General features: G+C 40.4%; 1 protein-coding gene across 2 annotated transcripts; it reads left to right on the top strand.

Annotated features, from left to right (window-relative positions):
• The first annotated feature begins 1,096 nt into the window (after positions 1 to 1,096).
• Positions 1,097 to 23,411, top strand: BIVM (basic, immunoglobulin-like variable motif containing). Of its 2 annotated transcripts, none has more exons than XM_068984659.1 (9): positions 1,097 to 1,571; positions 5,241 to 5,367; positions 9,034 to 9,129; positions 9,665 to 9,769; positions 9,988 to 10,082; positions 17,901 to 18,033; positions 18,657 to 18,743; positions 19,692 to 19,788; positions 21,556 to 23,411. In XM_068984659.1, the coding sequence occupies exons 1-9, from the start codon at positions 1,097 to 1,099 to the stop codon at positions 21,847 to 21,849; spliced, it is 1,509 nt and encodes a 502-aa protein (XP_068840760.1). In that variant the 3' UTR covers positions 21,850 to 23,411. The 2 variants fall into 2 exon arrangements, with proteins under 2 accessions (XP_068840760.1, XP_068840761.1); XM_068984660.1 differs by having other exon boundaries at positions 18,660 to 18,743.
• Positions 23,412 to 23,887: the final 476 nt, after the last annotated feature.

Raw genomic sequence — 23,887 nt, forward strand, 5'->3', positions numbered from 1 at the left:
TAATCCCTAATCTAATTTCTGTTAGTGTAGCTTTTCCCAATCTGAGCATTTCATGTAAAAGGAGTTGCACTCTCTCTGGTCCTTTGTTACTGGCTTCTCTTACTTAGCATAATGCTTTCAGGGTTCACCCATGTTGTAACATGGATCAGTATTCCGTTTCTTCTTATTGTCCAATAGTATTTCATCGTTTGGATAGAATTGAGTAGTTTCCTTTTTCTTTTTTCAGCTATTATGAGTAGTACTGCTCTGAACATTTGTGTGGACAGACGTCTCCAGTTCTCTTCGATATATTCTGAGGAGTGAAATTGCTGGATCATATGCTAACTTCCTGTATAACATTTAGGGAGCTGTTTTCCAAAGTCACTGGAGCATTTTGCATTTCCACCAGCATTGTATGAGGGTTCCAGTTTCTCCACTTCCTTCTTGATCCTTATGATTATCTGTCTTTTTGATTCAAGCCGCTTGGATCAATATGAGGTGGTATCTCACTGTGGTTTTGATCTGCATTTCCATGAAGGCTAGTGATGCACATCTTTTTATGTGCTTATTGATCGTTGCTACATCATCTTTGGAGAAATGACTGTGCAGATATTTTGCCCATCTTTAAATGGAGTCATTGGTCTTTTTATTATCCTATTTGTTGTTCAGTTGCTAAGTCATCTCCGACTCTTTGTGACCCCATGGACTGCAACCTGCCAGGCCTCCTTGTCCCTTACTATCTCCTAGAGCTTTCCTAAGTTCATGTCCACTGAATCAGTGATACTGTCCAACCATCTCATCCTTTATTATCCTAAAGCATCATTTAAAAATAATTTTTAACCAGACAGATGGTCAGTGATCACAACTTAAGTGTACAGTAGTTGTGAAACAAATATTTATCGAACGAAGGCCTGTGAAACACTTAGAATATGTGTTTGCATTTTGCAGTGTCTAGTGGGTTGTTGATCTTTCTGTCTCCTCCGTCTTTCCTTAGGAGCCCATTTTTGCAGCTCTCACGTTTTTGCAGAATGCTGTAAACGATTGTCACAGCTGTTTCTCAAGAAATAGAAAGTGTGGCACCCTCTTCCTCACAACAGAACTTTCACAGTTGCATTCAATGCCTAACGTTGCAGAAGCAGAAGGGGCAGATGATTCTGGAAATGGTGAGCACAAATCCGAGAGAAGGTCTCCCGAAGAGAGCCTGCAAGGTGCCGTTCAATCTTTCTGCACCCGCGCCTCTGGAGAACCCCTGGGTCCCAGAGGGGATGGTCATTATCCGTGGAGCTGTCCAGTGACCCACACTCGGGAGAAGATTTACGCCATCTGTTCAGACTATGCCTTTCTCAACCAGGCCACCTCAATCTATAAAACTCCAAATCCAGCTCGTTCTTGCCTCTCCGATAGTACCTCTTTATCTGCGGCAAATAATTCCTCAAGGTACATTGGCATCTCAGCCAGTACGTCGGACATCATCTACAATGAAGAAAACAGCTTGGAGAACTTATCCAACAGCCTGGGCAAGCTACCTCTCGCGTGGGAAATTGATAAATCTGAATTTGATGGAGTGACCACGAATTTGAAACACAAATCAGGTGAGGAAGGAGCCTGGATGTTTTCAAGTGAAAATAAGGAGAAAACAAGCAATATCACTTGTTTAAACTGGCAATTAGGCATATTTTCTTGCAATACAGGAGACCCAGTTCTGGAAGATCCTCTGGAGAATGGAATGGCAACCCACTCCAGTATTCTTGCCTGGAGAATCCCCATGGACAGAGGAGCCTGGTGAGCTACAGTCTGTGGAGTCACAAAAAGATGGACACAACTGAGTGATTAACACTTTCACTGTGCTGTTTTTCATTATCACTTCAGGTCAGTTGCTCAGTCGTATCCAGCTTTTTGCAGCCATGTGGACTGCAGCATGCCAGGCTTCCCTGTCCATCACCAACTCGGAGCTTGCTCAAACTCATGTCCATTGAGTCGGTATTTCATTATAGTTTAAAAAAATAACCTTGGGTGTAAGACACTTAGTTGATTAATGTGTTGCCATTGGAAATTTCAAACTTAACCCTTGTGTTTTGAGAGCTTGGGCCAAATCTAAGAGTGCTGTTAAACGGAAGTATTACAGCTAAGTACACAGTAGTTTAGAAGTGGGTAATGAGGTGGCTAGAATAACATAGTATTTCTGTTTTGCAGCGATGTGAATTCATATTTCCCAATTAAGCATCTAGTTTTCTTTGTTACTATATAACAGTCTGACTTTTCTGTTGTTAAAAAGTTTTGAGCATTCAGCAGGGTCTCCAGGTGCCACCGAGTAGGTTGCCCACTGCACAATGTAAGGGGGTGCAGTGCAGTCTTCACTATCGCAACGTGGTAGTTCTGGAGCACATACTAATGCCCTTCATGTCTTTCTTTGGAACGCACAGTAAGACTGTAATTTTGTGAGGTAGGTCCTGTTGTCTTCATTTTATAGGTGAAGGAATGGAGGCATAGAGGGGATAAGTTTTGGGATACATTTGCACAGCTAGAAAGAGGCAGAAGTCAGGTTCGTATTATTTCTTGGCTTTTCGGGTCATTTTGTAAAATCTCTGTCCATCTGCTCGTTCATTGACAAAATCAACTCGTTTCACAGAATGTTTTGTAAATTTGTAATTCTTGGGGAGTCATCAGAATTTCACTTTGTGTCTCTGTTTGTGGGTGATTGGTCCATAATTTTTTTTTGGTAGTATCTGTTCAGGTCTCCTAAGATGTGTTGGGAAGTGTTCTTTCTTCCTGTTTTCTGAGGGGTTTTCAGAGGGCTGATAGCACTCTCTAAATACGATGGTTGAGCTGTCTTGTGTGTGCTGTATGGGCTAAGTCACTTCGGTTTGTGTTGGTCTCTTTGTGACCTTATGGACCTGTAGCCCGCCAGGCTCCTCTGTCCATGGGATTCTCCAGGCAAGAATACTGGAGTGGGTTGCCATGCCCTCCTCCAGGAGACCTTCCTGAGCCAGGGATCACACCTGCATCTCATGTCTCCTGCACTGGCAGGCAGATTCTTTGCCACTAGTGCCATTGGGAAGTGTCCTCTCATCCTGTTTTCTGAGTGGTTTTCAGAGGGGTAATAACAGTCTCTAAATACAGTTATGGAGTTGTCTTAATTCCCATAGATTCTGTCAGTTTAGTCTGTGCATTTCATCTACATTGTCAAGGTGTTGACATAAAGCTGTTCCTAACAGTTCCTTTTATCCCTCTAACACCTGTGGGGTCGTTAGTGATAACTCCTTTTTCATCCCCGATGCTGGTAGTTTATGTTCTTTTTTTTTTTTCTAGCGGTGGGTGTATCAACTTTGTCTTTTCAAATAACCAGCTTTTAGCTTTACTGATTTTCTGAATTGTCTGTTTTTGTTTCACCAATTTATGCTCTTTACTATTTTGTTCCTCTTATTTTGGGTTTATTTTGTTCTTTATTTTCTATCCTCTTGATGCAAGACTTTTCTGTGTTAAGTATTAAATGCTCTAAAATTGCTCACCAAGTACTGTTTTGGGGTTTCCCTGGTGGCTCTGGTGGAAAAGAATCTGCTTGCAATGTGGAAGACCCAGGTTCGATTACTGGGTCTGGAAGATCCTCTGGGGGAGGAAATTGCATATCACTCCAGTATCTTGCCTGGAGAATCCCATGGACAGAGGGGCCTGGCAGGCTACAGTCTCTGGGGTCACAAAGAGTCAGACACCACTGAGCAACTAACACTTTCACTTTGAGTGCTGTTTTTGCTGAAGACCATAGATTTTAATACACTTTATTTTCAACTGTCATTTAGTTTGAAGTATTTTCCAATTTCCCTTATAATTTCTTCTTCAATAAATACCTTATTTAGAAGTGTGCTATGTTATTTCCATATATTTAGGGTTTTTCTAAGTACCAATGTCTAATTTAGTTCCATTGTGGACAGAGGACATATGACCTCAGTCTTTTTAAATTTTTTTATTGAAGTATCGTTGATGTACAGTGTCATGCTGTTTCAGATGTACAGCTCAGTGGTAGGGTTGTACATACACATATATTTTTCAGCTTCTTTCCCCTTACAAGTTATTACAAATTATTGAGTTCCCTGTGCTGTACAGTAGGGCTTTATGGTTCCAGCTGGTTTTGGCTGCCAGATGGTTTCATTGTAGAGCATCTTGAATGAAGAAAATGTATCTTCTTCCACGTTTGTTTTCCAAACATGTATCTCTATAATCTATATTGTCTAATTTATGACTGACTCATGAAAATGAAATATTAGCTTTTATTTAATTTTTATAGCAGATTGATTTTGTTTAAAATGTAATATGTGTGAGAGATTTTAAAGTGCACCTAGCTAGGACTTCCCCGGTGATCCAGAGGTTAAGACTTTGCCCTTCCAATGCCAAGGGCGCAGGTTGGATCCCTGGTCGGGGAACTGAGATCCCACATGCGGGTGAGATCGAAAATAAAAATAAAGATATAAAGTGCACATAGCTGTTTGAAATGTTCATGGTGTTTTAGTGAAATGAGGCTTGGATGTTAATTAATAATATTTTAATTTATATTATTTTTGGACTGGGTGATCCACTGAATGGAAATAAAAAAGTATAGAAATCAAAGAGTATAAAAATTCCCTTTTGTTTCCCCTTGGTGAGGCTCCCAATTTTCCCTCCCCCCCATAGATAACCACTGTGTTGCCTTTTGTGTCTTTTAGAGAATGTGTGTGGTGTCTGTGTGTCTGTCTGTGCACACATATATACCTACTTGCACAGAAAGGAGACTTTGTTTTCCATTCTGGCTCCCGGTGCTAAAGTTGCATTTTAATAATGTACTTGTATGCATCATTCTTAATTCATTTTGTGGTTTCTGTAGGCCTGGAGCTGTTTTTAAACATCACATCATCAGATTATTGGATCTGCTGCTTTTACTTTCTCAGCAGAGTAATGTTAATGTGGTTTTATTGTTTTTTAGAAAGGAAATTTGATTTTCTAAATGTGGCTAAGCATTTTGTGATTGATTCTTTTGCTAGCTAAGTGAGTAGTTCAGGGATTAAAATATAAGAACCTGATAGGAAATGACATTCATGGTTGTTTAAATGTATTTTTATTCTCTATCCCTTTCTTTAAGGCAGAGGGTATTCTTGAAGATACATACAGTTTTGAATATGTTTGTGAATAGCATTTTTAGACCTAGCTACTTTGATATTTGTTACCTAATTAATTGTATTGTTTAGAGAGCTTACTTCATCTTACCTCATTTTTATACTCTTGTGTTCCAGGCAATGGAAAGAAGCAAGTTTCCAAGAAAAAAACATCAGATAAGAAAGGAAAACATCAAAGGGAGTGGCCTCAGTATTCTCCTCTTGAAGATATTAAGCAGCGAAAAGTATTAGACCTCAGACGATGGTAATCGCTAAAAATTGACTTTTTTGCCTAACCACAGTACCACTGTCATACCTGATGAAGTTAACAAATATTTCCTTAGTATTTCATTTTTGGGCTTCCCTGGTAAAGTGGTAAAGAATCGACGTGCCAGTGTAGGAGATCAGGAAGATCCCCTGGAGAAGGAAATGGTAACCGACTCCAGTATTCCTCCCTGGAAAATACCATGGACAGAGGAGCCTGGAGGGCTCCAGTTCATGGGGTCCTAAAGAGTCGGACATGACTGAGCTACTGAGCACACACAGAGCGGTCCTTGTAACCTGGAAGTTAGATGTAAAGACATGATTAGATTCTGGTTGAATACTTGGGGGCGAGAATGCTGTCTTGGTGACCTTGTGTCCTTCATACTGCATCCCATCAGAAAGTATGTGGAGTCTGCTCATTCGGGATTAGAGCTTCTAAGAGTGGTCCCTGGAATAAGGGGGCCGCAGCCTCAGCCACACTGTTAGGCCCCATTCTTCCCTCTGCAGCTGTCAGGTCATCACACTGCTGACAGTGGCTTCGAGCTCACATCTAGACAGCCATCAGCTTTTCATCTAGTGGTTTTAACCAAACCCACTGATGACCCCTTCCTGAATCCTGTTATAAAATGGTGATTTTTCAAAATTCTCTCATTTCTTCTGCCTTTACTAACTGGCATTCCTTTAATGAGAAGATCTTCCACTTAGCAGCTCGGGCTATTTGGTGGCCTTAACATAGAGTCCCTATTCTAAAGAAAAGGATGTTTAAGTCATGATAGTTTTTAGGTACTACTAATCTGTGATTTGAGGTTTTTAAAAATTCTTTTGTGTGACGTTTTAGAAATATTAGATTTCTTTCTCTTACTTTATAACTATTGGGCGCTTTGCTGTGGGCTGAGTACAAAGAGGCAGAAAACAGGACTTTATTTTCCAATCTAGTTGAGAAGAGAGAAAAATGTAAAAAATCTCAGGAACTTGGTCAGATGGTGGGTGGGAATAAAGAACCAACTTGAGAGGAGGTATGATCACTGAAGCGCTTCACTGAGGAGCTGGGGCTTAAGAAAGGAAAATGAGGGGGCAGAGGGTCTAAAGGTCTTTGAATGGATGGTAGGAAAGTGTCTGGCAGGTTGGTAATGAAGAGTAGACTGATCTGTCTGGAGGGAGGTTCAGAGCAGCTAAGAAACTTACCCAACATCACATGGCAAATACGTAGATCTTGCATTGAAACTGAAGAGAACTGGACTTCAGAGTCCTTGTTCTTTCTTTATAACACCTTTCAAAGTCTATTTCTTGGATGTCAGGTTAAGGATTTAGAACTTTTTTCCAGGGTAGAGATAATCCACTGATGCTTTCTTAACAAAAGCATATTTTACACAGATAAACTGGTAGACTGTATTGGATAAGTGACACAGATAAAAAACATTAACTTTAGTTTCTTTGGAGTGAGGTTTTATGCATTTTGTTCTGAATCCCTTTGACTTAGGATTTCTTATAACCACATATATGAGTAATTATTCTTAGTAGTGTAACACGTAAGGCCATAAAGACTTGGATGAGGAAAGATAGATGTGAAAAATAACCTAAGGGGAAAAATTACCTGGATGACAAGTGTATTTCCTGGAGAATGATACAAGGTTAGAGATGGAATGGAAAGACCCACAGAATGTCAGTAAAAGTTTTAAGGTGGTCATGAACAAGACTGGTAAACAAGTTTGGACTGATGAAGATGTATGAAAAATCTTAACAGTCCCTAAGCTTGATCCTAAGGATTTGTGAAGAAGTGTGTAAGATGGAGGAGGGAGATTGAACCATGACAGAATAAGGTCTTTTTACTCCACTCCTTCCCTCAAACCCATGAAAACAATAACAACAAAATGAAAAACAGGAAATCCTCTATCTTCCCCGAAACAAAGAAATAGCAACATCTCCAAACCATCGGCTCTAATACATACTCATCAGATCCCATACATTCTGTATTAACAGAGAGGAGATACTGAGACCTCATAGACTACTGCTGGCCTCGAACAATGCAGGTTGCTCTATGTTTCAGGTGACGTCCCCCAACCATTTGGTGACTCTGGTTAAATCTAGGGGTATGAGCCGTGGAGTGAGAGGGGAGGAATCTGAGTTCTTTGAGGAGATCCAGGACAGCGCTACAGAAATGCAGGGAGGGTTTCAGGAGAAGACACTGTACTGATATCTACCCGATTATCTTACCCCCTGTATGCTAGCTGAGGACACTGCCTCTAGGGATTTACAGGAAAGGTGGTGCTTACAGGAGGGCAACACAGGCCATACACTTCCTGATTTCAAAACATATTACAGAGCTACAATAACCAAGACAGACATAGACCAATGGAACAGAATTGAGCTTAGAAATAAACATTCACGCAAATAGGCAAATAATCTTTTGCAAGGGTGTCGAGACCACAAGATGGGGAAAGGATGGTCTCTTTGGAAAAGAGTGCTGTGATATCCATGTGCAAAAGAATGAAACTGGACCCTTACTTCACAACATACACAAAAATTAACTCAAAATTGATTAAAGATCTAAATGTAAGACCTAAAGCTATACGATCCTAGAACATAGGGGACAATCTTCATGACATTGGATGGCAGTGATTTCTGGAGTATGACATGAAAAGGACAGGTAGCAAAAGCAAAAATAGACAAATGGGACTGCATCAAACTTAAACATTGCTGCGCACCAAAGGAAACAATCAACAAAGTGAAAAGGCAGCCTGCAAGGTGGGGGAAAATGTTTGCAGATCATGTATCTGAGAGGGGATCAATATCCAGAGAATATATAGAATTCCTATAGCTGAAGTTGCTAATAGTCATTCATGTAGCTCAACTAGGAGTTTGCAATGAAATTTTAGGAGCTGGCATCTAAATTTATATATTTGTAATTTTTTTCCATTGATTTGGGTAGCATTCACTTGAACTAGTCATACTTCAGAGAAGGCAATGACAGCCCACTCCAGTACTCTGGCCTGGAAAATCCCGTGGACAGAGGAGCCTGTGAGCTACAGTCCGTGGGGTCACTAAGAGTTGGACCGACTGAGTGACTTCACTTTCACTTTTCACTTTCATGCATTGGAGAAGGAAATGGCAACCCACTCCAGTGTTCTTGCTTGGAGAATCCCAGGGACGAGGGAGCCTGGTGCCGTCTATGGGGTCGCACAGAGTCGGACACGATTGAAGCGACGCAGCAGCAGCAGCAGCAGCAGCAGCAGCAGTCATACTTAGCCATCATTCTTAAAAAGCATGATTTATTGTTATGCATTTACAATGCATGCATGCTCAGTCATGTCCCACTCTTTGCAACCCTGTGGACTAAAGCTCTTCAGGCCTCTCTGTCTATGCGATTTTCCAGGCAAGGATACTGGAGTGGGTTACCATTTCCTCTGCCAGGAGATCTTCCCAACCCAGGGACTGAACGTGCATCTCCTGAGCTGCTGCACTGCCCGGTGTGTTCTTGACCATTTGAGCCAGTTATGCATTTATAATGTGTTTAACAAATATGAAAATAAATGAATAAATATTTAACATTGATTTGAATGATCAAAGTTTTCGCTATGCTAACATGCTCAGTTGCCATGAGTGTTCTGTTTTTATATGCGTATTTTGTGTTTATTCAAGTGAAGAAGACAGTCTTTTATTTTTTCAGGTATTGCATAAGCCGACCACAATATAAGACTTCTTGTGGCATCTCCTCGTTAGTTTCTTGTTGGAATTTCTTATATAGCACAATGGGAGCTGGAAAGTAAGTTTGATAAGCTATCTCTAAACTCCAAATTCAGGAGTTCTTTGGTGTTGCAAAAGCAAACCAAAGATTTTGAAATATGGAATAATAATTTTGAAGATTTTGAAATATGGAATAATGAAAGATTTTTTTTTAAATATTCTTTTTAAAAATTGTATTTATTTATTGACTGCATCAGGTCTTAGTTGCGATGCACAGACTTAGTTGTCCTGCAGAATGTGGGATCTTAGTTCCCTGACCAGGGATTGAACCCACATCCCCTGGATTGCAGGTGGATTCTTAACCACTGGACTGCCAGGGAAGTCCCTATAATGGAAGATTTTTAAGAAGAGATTTTTTAGAAATTGGGGGGAAACTGCCATATTTTGTTAGAAACCTTTTAGCTAAAAATATATGCATGCATTGTTTCTGATAAGATAAAAATTTTAAATGTTAGTAAAACTGTTTGCAAATGAGACAGACATAGTGACATTGAGACAGGCTGCATTTGCGTCTGATGGAAATTGTCAAATGAAAGGCTGTATTTCTTTTGTAGTCTTCCAGCCATCACTCAAGAAGAAGCTTTACATATTTTGGGCTTTCAGCCTCCATTTGAAGATATTAGGTTCGGCCCCTTCACTGGAAATACAACACTTATGAGGTATGAAGCCCGTGCTTAGAGGAAGACCTTATTTCTAGTTCTGCAAAATAATAATTCTGTAGGGGTACATTGATAGTAAACCATGTATCTGACTGCTTGAACCCAACTTCTGATAGATATGCCAGACTTGGGCTCTGCCCGAATTTTACTGAAATTAGAATAGCACTTTCTTTGTTATGGAATTGTTGCTATGAGTGAGTCTTCTTGTTATTTTTCAGGTGGTTTAGACAAATTAACGACCACTTCCATGTAAAAGGCTGCTCATATGTTCTGTATAAGCCTCATGGGAAGAATAAAACAGCTGGAGAAACTGGTAAGTAAATACATAGAAGATTTACACACACCCGCACATAGACACACACACGCACACACACACACAAACACACAGGTATATGCTTTAGGATTCATCTCAAAGATTGGTTTTGATTCATGGGATATGCTGTAAACTCTAAATGCAGTCTATCACTCTATCTAAGAGGAAATCATTATAGATTATATTGATAGTAATATATAGGGCACTTTTCAATATACAGTTTAATATTTTTTAGTTCTTTTCCTCTTTGAGTGTAGAACTTTTAAAACTTCATGGCATGTCATAAACACTGTTTTAGCACAGTGTGTTTTTTGGGCCCATGGAGTGTGTGTGTGTGTGTGTGTGTGTGTGTGTGTGTGTGTGTGTGTGTGTGTGAGAAAGAGAGAGAGAGAGAGAGAGAGAGAGCTTGCTGCTACTAAAATCCTTTGAGGAAGCAGCACGGAATTTGCAGTTCCTCTTCCTGAAAGGGAATGCAAGGATTTTAGAATATTTGTTGTTAGAGTGGCATAAAAATACATAACAACGGGACAGCGAACTGTGAAAGTGACACAGTTCTGTTATAAAAGGGTCTTGGTTGCTACAAAGAATAATGCAGTCGATCTTAAGGACTGTGTTAGTTATGTGCTAGTTAAATAATTTGCATTATTTGAACATTTCCATTTTTTAAATTTCACGATCATCTTTTGAATTTACGATCAGAAACCTACAACACAGTGTTAAATAAAATGTTCTTCCGACACTTGTCGAAAGGGTAAGGAAGACTATTGAAGACTGTCGTAATGGGGAACTGGGTCATGGGGGAGCAATCGGGCTCAACCTGAAACAACAAACCAACTCTCAAAGCGAGGGTTCCATGGATGGAAGGTTATTAAGAAGAGACATCAAGGGTCCTTGCTGAGCCAGTATAACAGGTCTTATCTCAGGCAGTCTAATGGTTGGGCTTTAAGAGTGAAGGATAAGGACCTTGATCTGGTATCCGGGTGGGGGATTCTCTCTCAACTGACTTTGGCAGAATTTTTGCTAAAACTGGATTCAGCCGGGATGGACACAGAAGCCCAAGGTCCAAGCCTAGCTGAGAAGAAGGCTCAGTGATGCCTTACTTGAGGTAGGATACAGGTGGACTCCAAGTTGGGGAATTTACAGTCAGCCAGCCTCCTCTTTGGATTTCTTGACATCAGAGAGAGCTGGGCTCCTGTTGAGGAATTTACAACCAACAAGAAACAGGATAAATAGCCAGTCTTTGCTCTTACCTCAAGGGCATAATTATGGCCAGGACAAAGAAAGGAAAAAGCCCTGTCTGATAAGGGAGATACTACCCATGCTCAGAAAGGCTCCTTGGAGTCAAAAGTCAGAAGATAATTCCAGGCCATAATGAGTCGTGTTCCTCCCAGAAGCCTTCACTTCGAGATCTATCCTGGCTAGGGTGTGCGTGCACATCCCAGGGGACGGTCCTAAGACATATTAACCAGGGGGGATAAAGCAAGGTGACTGGCCTGAGGGCAGATCTAGATCCAGAAAATTGCCTCTTTCTAAAGGATTTAAATTTCCCAAAGGCACCACTGTCTCTCTGAGTTCGCCCATGTGCCTTTCCGCATGTACTTTTCTTTTCAATAAACTTTTTACTTTAGTCTTTATCTTCTGCCTCCTTGCCTGAATTTGTTCCTGACTAGGCAGGCAAGGCTAGGAACCTTAACCCTATCTGCTGGCTCCTGTGGCACGGTGGTTAGGAGTCCGGGTCTGAGAAACTAAGCCCCTGCTTCCAGCTAGCACTCGCTGCTGCTTGCTGCCAGCTGCCACTTACTGCTGCGTGCATCCGAAATCAAGTCTGAAGTCTGCTCAAGCAGAGGCTTTGTCAGCAGAGAGGGTACCTGGTTTACCAAGCTCAAGGTAACGGTAAATAAACAGGGTCTATTTCTGTTGCCTTTTCGCAGGCGTATCCAGCTGCTTGTGAGGCAGGCAGACTTGGAGTCCGAATAGTGGTTTCTGCACATCCTGGTTCTGTGATCTGAATGAGGCGCTTAAACTCTCACTCACTGAGCCAGTGTAGACTGTTATCGTACTGAGCCAGTGTGGACCTTGTCTCCATACTTTCACCCCACGGGGTCACTGTGAAGATAAAAGGAGACGTATTTGTAATACACTTAGCCCCTTGCTTGACAGAGTAAGGACTCAGTCAGTGTTAATTTTATTCTTATTGACTGACCTCCATGCAGTTGCAGGGGGCCTTTCTCCATGGAGCCTCCCTGGTCAGGCTCAGATGGTAAAGCATCTGCCTGCTGTGTGGGAGACCCGGGTTTGATCCCTGGGTTGGGAAGATGCCCTGGAGGAGGACATATCAACCCATTCCAGTACTCTTGCCTGGAAAATTCCATGGACAGAGGAGCCTGGTAGGCTACTGTCCATGGGGTCACGAAAGAGCCAGACATGACTGAGCGACTTCACTTTCCTTTCCTTTCTCCATGGAAAAGGGAGCCTTAAATGATGTTAATAATTTTTTCTGTTTCCACGGTGGCTGTCAACACAGCCTCTCTAAGTAATTGATCAGGCGATGGAAAGCTAAGAGAGGATAGACTTTGCAACACACATCAGTGTTTTTCCTTCGAGGAATAGGCTCTTCTCTCCATCCCTCCTCTTTTTTTTTTTGATGGGAGGAGAAGAATTGTTTCTATAATTTCTTCAAATAAATTTCAATACTGTATTTTTCTAATTTTGTTCTTGTTTTCACTTTCCCTGTTATAAGACTTGACTCCTCAATGTCTCTTTTTCTACGTGTGTTTTCCTGAAGAATAACTGATCCATCTTCCTCTTCAAGCCTCAGTAGTCCTTAGCAAGCCCTGCCTTATGTCTGACACTCGGATTCCTCTTAATTTCTGTAATACTGGTCATTTTTGTCTGTTGTTTGGCATTTGGGACATGCAGCCTCATATGATGTTGTATCTTTTCAATGTGTGTCTGCCCTGCTCCTCAGTCATAGGGACTTCCCTCAGTAGCCCTTTGATTCTAAATATGATGCCCTCTGACCTTACCCATGTGACCCTTGGGACTTCTGATTGTATTCTGAGTGGAGAATAACCTGTGTCGAGCAGAAGTTGTTCCTGTTCCATCTCATTGTAAAAGACAGAGTTGCAGAGAGAGGCTTTTCTCGTTTGTCTCTGGGATATTCAGTAGTGAAAACAGTGGCCAGTTGTTAGTGTGCATTTAAAAAAACAATTTGAAATGTATCTTTTGTTTGTTTAGATTTTTTTTGTGGGGTGCCCTGTGGCACAGCATGTGGGATCCCAGTTCCCCAGCCAGAGACTGAGCCCACACTCCCTGCAGTGCCAGCTCGGAGTCCTAACCAGTTAGCCACCAGAGGAGTCCCATGGTTAGATTATTTTTAGGGCTCCAGGCCTGTTTTCTTCCGCAGGCTTTACATTTTCCTGGTGACTACCCTTCTTAGATTTTGGAACTCTCTCTTTTCTGGCTGACTTGCTCATTTCCTGTGGGCCTTCAGGAAATGTGAACCCAGCTCGTGCATGCTCAGCCATGTCCAACTCTTTGCAACCTTGTGGACTGTGGCCTGCCAGGTTTCACTGTCCATGGGATTTCTCAGGCAAGAATACTGGAGTGGGTTGCCATTTCCTTCTCCAGGGGAGCTTCCGGACCTGGGGATTGAACCTGTGTCTCTTGAATTGGAAGGCAGATTCTTTCCTACGGAACCACCTGGGAAGCCCTCACTCATGGAATAAAAGCAAAATCCACAGATATTAACAAAAATTAACAGATTTGACTGTGAATATGAGTTGAAGCATTTTTTAAGAGCTGTATTTAATAATAACTCACAAAATTCTGTGCCAGGAGTTGCCAACATTAATGTCAAACTATTGGTTCACTTATTATTATTCACTTCCTATTATTGTTACTTATTAGAGTAAAATGTCAAACTGTTGGTTCCCTTAGTTACCAGCTTTTGTGCCAGGAACATCTAGATTCGTTTGTTTTTAACAGCTAGCTTGAAAGTTACAATAACATTCCGATATTTAGTTTTGATTCTTCTAGTGGATATCTGCCCTATCCCTACATAACTACCGGTTAACTACAGTGTCTTAGAGCATCTTGAGTGGACTGGGCATTTGTATTCTGTTTTCCTCATCTTCTGGTTTTCTCCAGTTCATATTAGACACAAGATCAAATAAATCTTTTCCGTGTGTGGCACTAATATATCCTTTCCTACTTTGGGGACGCTGTGTAACTTGCTGAAAGCGTCAAGTCCTTCGCACCATTCCAGGGGAGAGCAGATTGGTCTTTCAATGCTGTCCTGCATGTACCAGTTGAATTTAGAAGATTCACGGGTCTAAGAACCTTGCAGGATGATACTGTGTTGCTAGATTACAAAATCCAGTTCTTGTCTTTGAAGGCGTAAAAACACATTTTGATAAGTTCTTTTAGAGTTCTCTGGAGTTCTGTTCTTATAGAATAGACTCTGACTCAGCAGGCTCACAGAATATCAGAATGCTAATAGATTAACTGAGAGTGAGAAATACAGTATCAAAGGCACCAGCATTTCCTCGATGGCTGCTCAGGACACACACTGCTCCTCAGGGGTCAGGGGTCTGGCACCTTTTGGTATTTTTTATCTGCTTTCTCTGCACCATCCGCATCATGGCTCTGCATTTGGTAGTGGCTGCTGTGTCGCTGAAGTTTCAGATTCTTGATGTCCTCTGGCTTAGACACCACATCAGTCTGAATTTAGTTTCCATCTGTAACGCATTTGTTTGTCTTCTCCTATGTAGCATCGCTGTCTTGGATGACTGCCTTAATGTACTAAGTGGTGTGTTGACTGTGGTGTGTTTTATTTCAGAAGGTGATCTTTTTCTGACCTTACCCTGAGATTCTGGGGGTGCCCTGCGAGAGGCCTCTCTGCGTGCCCTCCATTCTGGACCAGACGATGAGCTCTTCCCTGACTGTCTCCCTCCCATGCAGTAGTGTGCTTTTCTCCACATGCTCCTTCCTCTGGGTTCTCAGAATCCTGCCATTTGATTTTGTTCTGTCCTGAATGCCACCCCCTTCTTGATTCCTTAAACCCGAGGTGCTCTTTCTCCTTAGAATTACATCCCCCCTTTTATTTCGTGGCATTTTTTCCACCCTATATCCAAGTCACCTCTTTTATCTTCTCTACGAGGGCAGCTTGAGGTACTGTGCATTCCTTGCCTTTTGTTTCCTTATGGTTCCTGATAGATTGGGTTGGCCGAACAATTCAGGTTTTCCTGTTACCGAAAACGTCATGATACAGCTTACAGAAAAGCCTGAACGAACTTTTTGGCTAACCCAATAGTTGGTAGCTGTTCATTAGTTTGCTTCCTAAACTGAGTGCAATAAAAATTTCCTGTTAACCCTAGACCAGTGTCTATCCAGATGTGACCCCTGGATGAATATCAGCATCACCTGGTAACGTGTTAGACATGCAAATTGTTGGTCCCCACTCCAGACCTACTGGGTCAGTCACCGAGGGGGTAGGTATCAGCAATCTGTTATTTAACAAGCCCTTCCTGCTCAGGTTCGAGAACTACTGCTGTGACCTTTCTGGACTTCCCAGGTGGTGCTGATGGTAAAGCCTGCCAGTGCAGGAGATGTAAGAGACACGGGTTTGAATCCTGGGTCAGGAAGATCCCTGGAGGAGGGCATGGCAACCCACTCCAGTATTCTTGCCTGGAGAATCCCACGGACAGAGGAGCCTGGTGGGCTACAGTCCATGGGGTCGCAAAGAGTCGGATAAGACTTAGTGACTGAACAACAACAACAACCTAAGTCCATCAGAACGTTGTCATGTACTTTGAAATAATAACAAAAGACATACCCGAGTAGCATGATCATTACTTCATAGAAGAAAACCCACCTCGTGTCCTCTAGAAAACGAGGACATAGCCGAAAAGTATTTGTAGCAGGTGAAATAGTATGAATATTAATGATGGCAAATTTTTCATTCCTATCTCATTTGCCCCTGAATATATTCCAGACATTAATGTGACTCCTATTCATAATCACAATAAGGAAATCAGCTGTTTTGGATTATATTTGACTTAAGCAGGGAAGTGTGAAATAAATATTTCCATTAAAAAGTTACAATAGAGTTCTTTCACAGTAAGTTTTAGTTATCTGGGGTAACTTTTTACTTGGCATTTTCACAATCTGACAAAGATTTCAAGAGTTCTTCCTAAGCCAGTTATGTGTGTAAGAATCTTTACACACTTGGATTTATGAGGAGTCCAAATCTGTTTGCATTTGCTGACTATTCTGGAATATATCTACAACCAAGTTCAGCTATGGAAATGAAATACTGAGCATCTTCTTAATTTTAGTTCTTAGAATTCATTTAGAACTGTCCTCGGGTGTCGGTTTTTAGTTTATCTGGGGAACTCAGCCCAAAACAGCAGAAAGACTTATTTATTATTATGAAATAGAGATTGTAGTAGAAAAGATTGCCTTTCATGCAGGAATGCACATAATGAAGTAAAAATCTATGGTGAATCTATGAGTAAAAATCTCCTAGCTGAAACCTTGGAGAAAGAGTTTAAGACAGAAATGTTATGGTCTCCATGGAACTCACAAATTGTGTGTATCTCTGGGGGTTGAGGGTGGGCTCCCACCTTCTTGGCTCGGTTACAGCCATTGACCAGCTGTTCTTGGGCTTCAGCTATTTCAGTGGCCAGAAAGTCCATCAGAGAAGCCATAACTTGGAAATTTTTTTCTACTTCAACCATTTTTAGTATTTCCTGTCTTAATGGGCTGTTTGTTCATGAATAATTTAGCCTCTTCCAGGAGATGCAAGTTAATGAAACTTCAGTTAATGGCTTTAAGTTTTGAGTGGTGGTTAAAACCTGGTTTCTTTTTTCTTTTCTTTTTTTTTTTAATTTTTATTTTTACTTTATTTTACTTTACAATACTGTATTGGTAAAACCTGGTTTCTTATGTAATACTTTTGAAATTACTTTGTCACTAATACACGCAGCCATCGGAAAGACACAAGGAGAAGCAGTTATAAGAGGATGCAGTTTTTCACCAGCCAGTCTTTAGAAAGGTGCTCTTACCACTTGGCTTGTGAAAACTGTTCCTCTAATTTGGGTGACTTTTGTAGAAAGGATTGTAATGTGTATTAATGGGAGAAAGTTTTCATCTTTGGAAATTGTTTGGAGTTTGTATTTGTTCACATATTTCAGTGGTTTCCAAATTGGGATGTTTGCATATGACAGCTTTGCAGAGTGATCACTGTGGTCTGGGAAGAATGTATTAGATGTCTACATTTTAATCTAATTAAAAATTCCTATTTTTGTGTATCTTTTATATTAGTACTCAATATACATAGTTTATAAACAAACATGCTTATCATGGACATGCTTACTTAGAAATTTCTAGTGACAGATGTGTGCAATCAGAGAAGTTGAGACCCTTGCTATATATACTAAGTATTAACATTTGTAGACAAGCATGTGTGTTATTTGAAGGTTTTGGTAATGAAGGACATATTTCAGTTATTTAGTTTGCTATTCAGTTTATTTGAATTTCAGTCTAAAGGGTAAGATTGAAATCCATTAATTTTTTAAAAAATCTATCAATAGTTATTCACTTTTTCCCCAGCAATGCCCCTTTGTCCCAAGTAATGTCTTTTCTGCCTTTGAGTCCTTAACTAATTGTTTGTATAATTACTTGTGTGTGTGTGTATATATATATATATATATAATTGTATATATAATATACAATATATATATTATATAATTGTTTGTATGACGCATAGACAGTGCTTTATGGTCCCTTAGTTGGTTTGTTTTTGCTTTTTTGTAGCATCTGGGGCCTTGTCGAAGTTAACTCATGGATTGAAAGATGAATCGTTAGCTTATATCTATCATTGCCAAAATCATTATTTTTGTCCAATTGGCTTTGAAGCAACCCCTGTTAAGGCGAATAAAGCATATAGGTAAGCATTTTTATATTTTATGTGCATACTTCACCAGAAAAATATATTGTTGGAAGCATTTATGAAATATTTGGTTTATTAGACATTGGAAGACTTGATGATTTGCTTTCCTTACATCAAGTAAGACTATCCTTTTAAACATTGTAGCTTAATCTTTTGCAGAATTGTGTTTGGTTTGTTAGGCTTTTCTCAGGATTCCCTGGTGGCTCCGTGGTAAAGAATCCGCCTGAATTGCAGGAGAGGCAGGTTCCATCCCTGGGTGGGGAAGATCCCCTGGAGAAGGAAGTGGCAACCCACTCTAGTATTCTTGCCTAGAGAATACATACCATGGACAGAGGAATCTGGTGGGCTACAGTCCATGGGGTCTCAAAAGAGTCAGACACAACGTAGCAAGTAAACAACAACATTTTATAACAAGGGATCAAGCCCTACCCTAATTTATGCTTCCTCTTTAATGGCCTCTGGAGTTTTGTTCAACCCTTAACTCCAGTTCTATTCTAGTGCTAATGAATGCTATTTCTGCATAAACCTCAGTGTATGTTTTATCAGTATATAATTAAAGTAATATTTTCAAGGGAGTGAATGACTTTATGAAGCTTACTGTGAATGTATTTTATATCTAGCAGGGGTCCCCTCACACCACAGGAAGTAGAATATTGGATCTTAATTGGAGAATCGAGTAGAAAACATCCTGCTATTCACTGTAAAAAGTATGTTAACCCCTCCCTCTCCACTTTTTCTCAATTTCTGCTAAAAAGCCTGTTGGAATTTTAATTAGAATGGAATCCATAGAATCCATAGTTTAGTTTGGGGAGCATTACATCTGAATAATGTGGAGTTTTCTCTTTATAAACATAGACTGTATCTCCACTTAATTAGAGCTTTAATTTCTCTTGGCAATGGTATTTCTCAGCATAGAGTTTAATATATATTTTGTTAAAAATTTTTCCTAAGTGTGTATATTTTTTGATGCTATTGTAAATTGATTTAGTTGAAGTAATAGTTGAGTTACAATGTTGTGTGAGTTTTAGGTGTACAGTAAAGTGATTCAGTTATATATATATTTTTTTTTCAAATGATTTCCCATTGTAGGTTGTTACAATATTGAATATTGTTCCTGTAAACTGACTTTTAAAACATTTTATCTCCCAATTATTTTCTGGTAGTGTACAAAAATATAATGGATTTTTCTATATAGGCCTTAAATCTTACACCTTTATCAAATTCAGTTGTTAGTTCTAGTAACAGATTTGCAATATAAAGCAATTTGTAATTGTTTTGGATTTTCTATACCATCAATCATGTTGTTTGTGGATGAAGGCATACTAACTTATAGGACTTTTGAAAATGTACTTGTCTCCAATTAAAAAGAAAATATAGAATGTTTCCACACTAGCCCGCAGGATGTCACTTAACAGGTTGATATATATTTTTATTTCATATGGAGAGTAACCATTTTTAACCTTGGTATTCATTGGATAAAGAGAACTGTCATTTAAAAGAGGATTTATGAAAACCTAATAGATGCAATAATCATCTGATGGAAGAATTATTGCCATGGAACTGTTGTAGCAAATTGCTCATGTGAAAAGTTCCATTACTTTTTAAAAGTATTTTAAACCTAAAGAAAATTGTGCTTTATTCTTCCTTAACAATAGATGGGCAGATATTGTTACTGATCTGAACACTCAAAATCCAGAATATCTAGATATCCGGCACTTAGAGAGGGGACTGCAGTATCGAAAGACAAAGAAGGTAAGAATACCACTGTGTGGGAAAGTATTTCTCAGCTGGCCAAAATGCAGTTATTTTACTCAGCACTCTAGGTTGTAAATAACAGAAACCCAGTTCAGACCATTTTAGACAGAAAAGTGAAAACTGAGGACACGTGTCTTTAAAAGGAAATTTGCAGTAGCTAGGACAGGGAAGCAATCTAGATGTCCATTGACAGATGAATGGATAAAGAAGTTATGGTGCATATACACAATGGAATATTACTCAGCTATAAAAAGAAATGCATTTGAGTTGGTTCTAATGAAGTAGATGAACCTAGAGCCTATTATACAGAATAAAGTATGTCAGAAAGAGAAAGACAAATATTGTCTGCTAACACATATATATGGAGTATAGAAAGATAGTACTGATGATTCCACATGCAAGGCTGCAAACACAGACATAAAGAAAAGACTTTTGGACACAGCGGAGGAAGGGGAGGGTGGGATGATTTGAGAGAATAGCACTGAAACACATACACTACCACATGTAAAGTAGATAGCTCGTGGGAATTTGCTGTATGATGCAGGGACCCCAAAGCCAGTGCTGTGTGACAACCTGGAGGGGTGGGACGTGGGTGGGAGGAGGGAGGGACGTTCAGAAGGGAGGGGACATATGTATACCTGTGGCTGATTCATGTTGATATATGGCAGAACCACCACAATATTGTAAAGTAATTATCTTCTAATTAAAAATTAAAATTTAAAAAAGGCAAGAAGCCCAGCTGGGTGCCAGGCAGAAATGTTATCAGGGGCAGGGAGCTAGTCTGTCTCGTTCTCAGCTGTCTTTCTGTTTGCTTCCTGAAGATCATCGTCTTTCAACTTAGGTCTCCCTTTCAGAAGAACAGTCTAGACTGAGATGGGCCTGCCTCCAGCCCAGTTCTGTAGCTGTGGCCCCGTTGGAGTCAGGTGCTGACTCCTGGGGCATTAACTGTGGCCTTGGGGCAGAGCTGTGTTTACCAACAAGGCCAATGGGGGCAGTTCTCAGGGAATGGTATGTTCTGTGGGTTGAGGAGACAGCCCATTGCTATAATCCCACTAACATGTGAAGAACACATAGCAGGGAGAGGAAGAGGAATGATCTCGGTGTTTGGATTAGGCAATGTGGGAGGGCTGAGCCTGCGTGAGAGGTAGAGAGGCATTTGGGGATGGGGAAGGGGTCTTGGCTCCTGTGGACATTGTTATTTATATTTTTGTAAAGGCAGCTGGTCAGGAAAGATGCTGGGTATTGTGATCTGATGATGCTGGAAAGGATAAATACTATTTAGATGCAGATGACAGCAGGGAAAAAATCCCATGGACAGAGGAGCCTGGTTGGCTACAGTCTATGGGGTCGCAAAGACAGCACAACTGAGCATGCATGCATGCTGCTGCTGCTGCTGCTAAGTCACTTCAGTCGTGTCCAACTCTGTGCGACCCCATAGACGGCAGCCCACCAGGCTCCCCGGTTCCTGGGATTCTCCAGGCAAGAACACTGGAGTGGGTTGCCATTTCCTTCTCCAATGCATGAAAGTGAAAAGTGAAAGTGAAGTCGCTCAGTTGTGTCCGATTCTGTGCGACCCCATGGACTGCAGCCCACCAGGCTCCTCCATCCATGGGATTTTCCAGGCAAAAGTACTGGAGTGGGGTGCCATTGCCTTCTCCATACATGCATGAAGGAGGGAAAATAACAGAATTCATTGGAACCCACATATTATAACTAGTTTCCTCTTGTTTTCTGAACCCAACATTTTTTTTTTCCCCTTCTCAGGTTGGAGGAAATTTGCATTGCATCATAGCATTCCAGAGACTTAGCTGGCAAAGATTTGGCCTTTGGAACTTTCCCTTTGGAACCATTAGACAGGAATCACAGCCTCCAAAACATGCCCAGGGAATTGCCAAATCTGAGAGTGAGGACAATATCTCCAAGAAGCAGCAGGGGCGCCTGGGCCGGTCTTTCAGTACTGGTTTCCATCAGGACTCGACGTGGAAAAAGATGTCCAGTATCCACGAGAGAAGGAACAGTGGCTACCATGGTTACAGTGATTACGAGGGGAATGACTGACCACGCTGGGTCCCTACGATGGCACACAGCTGGTCGATGCAGGACTGCGTTAAGGCAGTACGAGATTTTAAGTCTATGTTAAATAGGAACAGATCTTGTGGGGCAAAACATAACCTTGTAGTTCCTCCAGTAAGTAAGCTTGCATATGAATACGATGGGTGATTTCAGACATATAAACAGATAAGCACAGATTTTTTTTTTCCTTTTAAAATTAAGAGTATATAAACATTCTGGACAGTTTTGCAAAGTCCGATAAAATTACATATAAACAAATCAGACACAGTTTCATTCAATAGCATCATGATTTGAAATACTTAAGCATGAAGGGATTTCTCATGACTTGACCCCCAGATATTTGTTGCGGTTTTATTCCTAAGCTCAAAATTTAAGGTACTCTCTCTCTGCCCTTTAAAAAAAATTGGGGCTGTTGACTTCTAGTTTTTCTCTTGTGGTTAAAGCTCATTTCAAATAATTTAGTGAGTCTAGAAATTCTTTTTTACTTGTAGCGGTAACTTGCCTGCCTCGTATTTTTCCTGACTAACTTTCTCAGGATTCTCAATAAAGAGGCAAAAGAGAAAAGACTCCAGGCACTGATCTTTTCTGCTGGTGCAGATGGATGACTTCCTGCATCAACTTAGGTGTTCTGGACTTTCTTGGTATGTTGTTGTTACATATTGACAAGAACTTTAGGTCTTGAAAGACTTCTCTAAGTCTACAATAAACCTTGGTTTAGGGATAGAGTTAATGAACAAGTGGGTTTCCCTGATGGCCCAGTGGTAAAGAACCCGCCTGCCAATGCAAGAGTCAAGGGTTTGATCCCTGGGTTGGGAAGATCCCCTGGAGATGGAAATGGCAACCCACTCCAGTATTCTTGCCTGGGAAATTCCATGGACAGAGGAGCCTGGTGGGCTACAGTCCATGGGGTCGAAAAGAGTCGGACATGACTTAGCAACTAAAACAACAAAATAACAAGTGGCATCTGAAGTTTCTACACCCAAAGTAACCTTTGAGATGAGATCTGATATTTGACTGGTCCCCCCATATGGAGTCATGTGTTGATAAACAAAAGCGTTAAGGATGTGTTAGGACTGCCCATCACTCAGAGGGCAACTATCCATATTCCGGGCTCTGAGCTCTTTCCTTTTGTAAAACCATATAGACTATTAGCTATTTGAAGTGAGTGTGTAATCGTTCAGAACGTGTGGATTTCATGTATTTGAGCTCCTGTCCAGTTTTTCTTCTTCTGCCAACCTGTGACTCATGAACAACTAGGATCTCTTGTTCTTTCATTCCAGGGGCTGTTCCAGGACTCCAGTCAGTAACTTGAGTATTACAAGGTGCTGAATATGTTGGTAACCATATTGCAATACACCTCAAGGAAAGGGTTCAGATGTTTATTTTGAAAATATTTTCATTTCCTTCTCTTTTGAATTTTATATCCATGTATCCACTCAGATACTCCTAGCCTACAGATGGGGATATTATGAAATGGGCATTTTTCTGAATAGAATATTTTGCTTGAAAGGCCAAGCACTGAAAGAGATTTGTAGGTTGTTGATTTTGTTACTTCATACTGGAACTTTTAAGAAGTTTTCATCAATAAAGTTTTGTTTTCTACTTTTAATCATGTGAATGTTTTGAACTTTTAAGGATGGAGTGGCCTTATAATTTGAAGTATATGACAGAGGTACATGACAGAATTTGTCAATTCTGCCTGAGTAGCATAAGAAATATCCGACTTTTATAATTAGTGAGACTATAGGCATATGTCTGTAATTTTAGATTTTTGTAAGACTTTATAACAGGAAATAGAAAACATAATTCTTTAGCTTGAACCAAATGAAACTAATTTCTAGACGTAAAATCTTGTTGATTTCATATAGCTCAGCCAAATATTTCAGAGAAGAGATTGGTAAAGAATGGAGATGAATGCAACATAAAACAGAGAACACAGTGACATTTAGGAAAAGAGGATGAGTTTATACATATTGCTTATTGGCCATAATCAACTTTTATAAAACATTTAATATACATGATC

Source organism: Capricornis sumatraensis, chromosome 12 (genome assembly GCF_032405125.1).
Source record: "Capricornis sumatraensis isolate serow.1 chromosome 12, serow.2, whole genome shotgun sequence".
NCBI classification, from domain to species: Eukaryota; Metazoa; Chordata; class Mammalia; order Artiodactyla; family Bovidae; genus Capricornis; species Capricornis sumatraensis.

Excerpts from the sequence above, each read along its gene's own strand:
- BIVM (XM_068984659.1), top strand. The coding sequence starts at position 1,097 with ATGCCTAACGTTGCAGAAGCAGAAGGGGCAGATGATTCTGGAAATGGT. Across the intron at positions 10,083-17,900 it reads TAAAACAGCTGGAGAAACTG|CATCTGGGGCCTTGTCGAAG; the intron begins GTAAGTAAATAC and ends GCTTTTTTGTAG. Across the intron at positions 18,744-19,691 it reads CCTGCTATTCACTGTAAAAA|ATGGGCAGATATTGTTACTG; the intron begins GTATGTTAACCC and ends CCTTAACAATAG.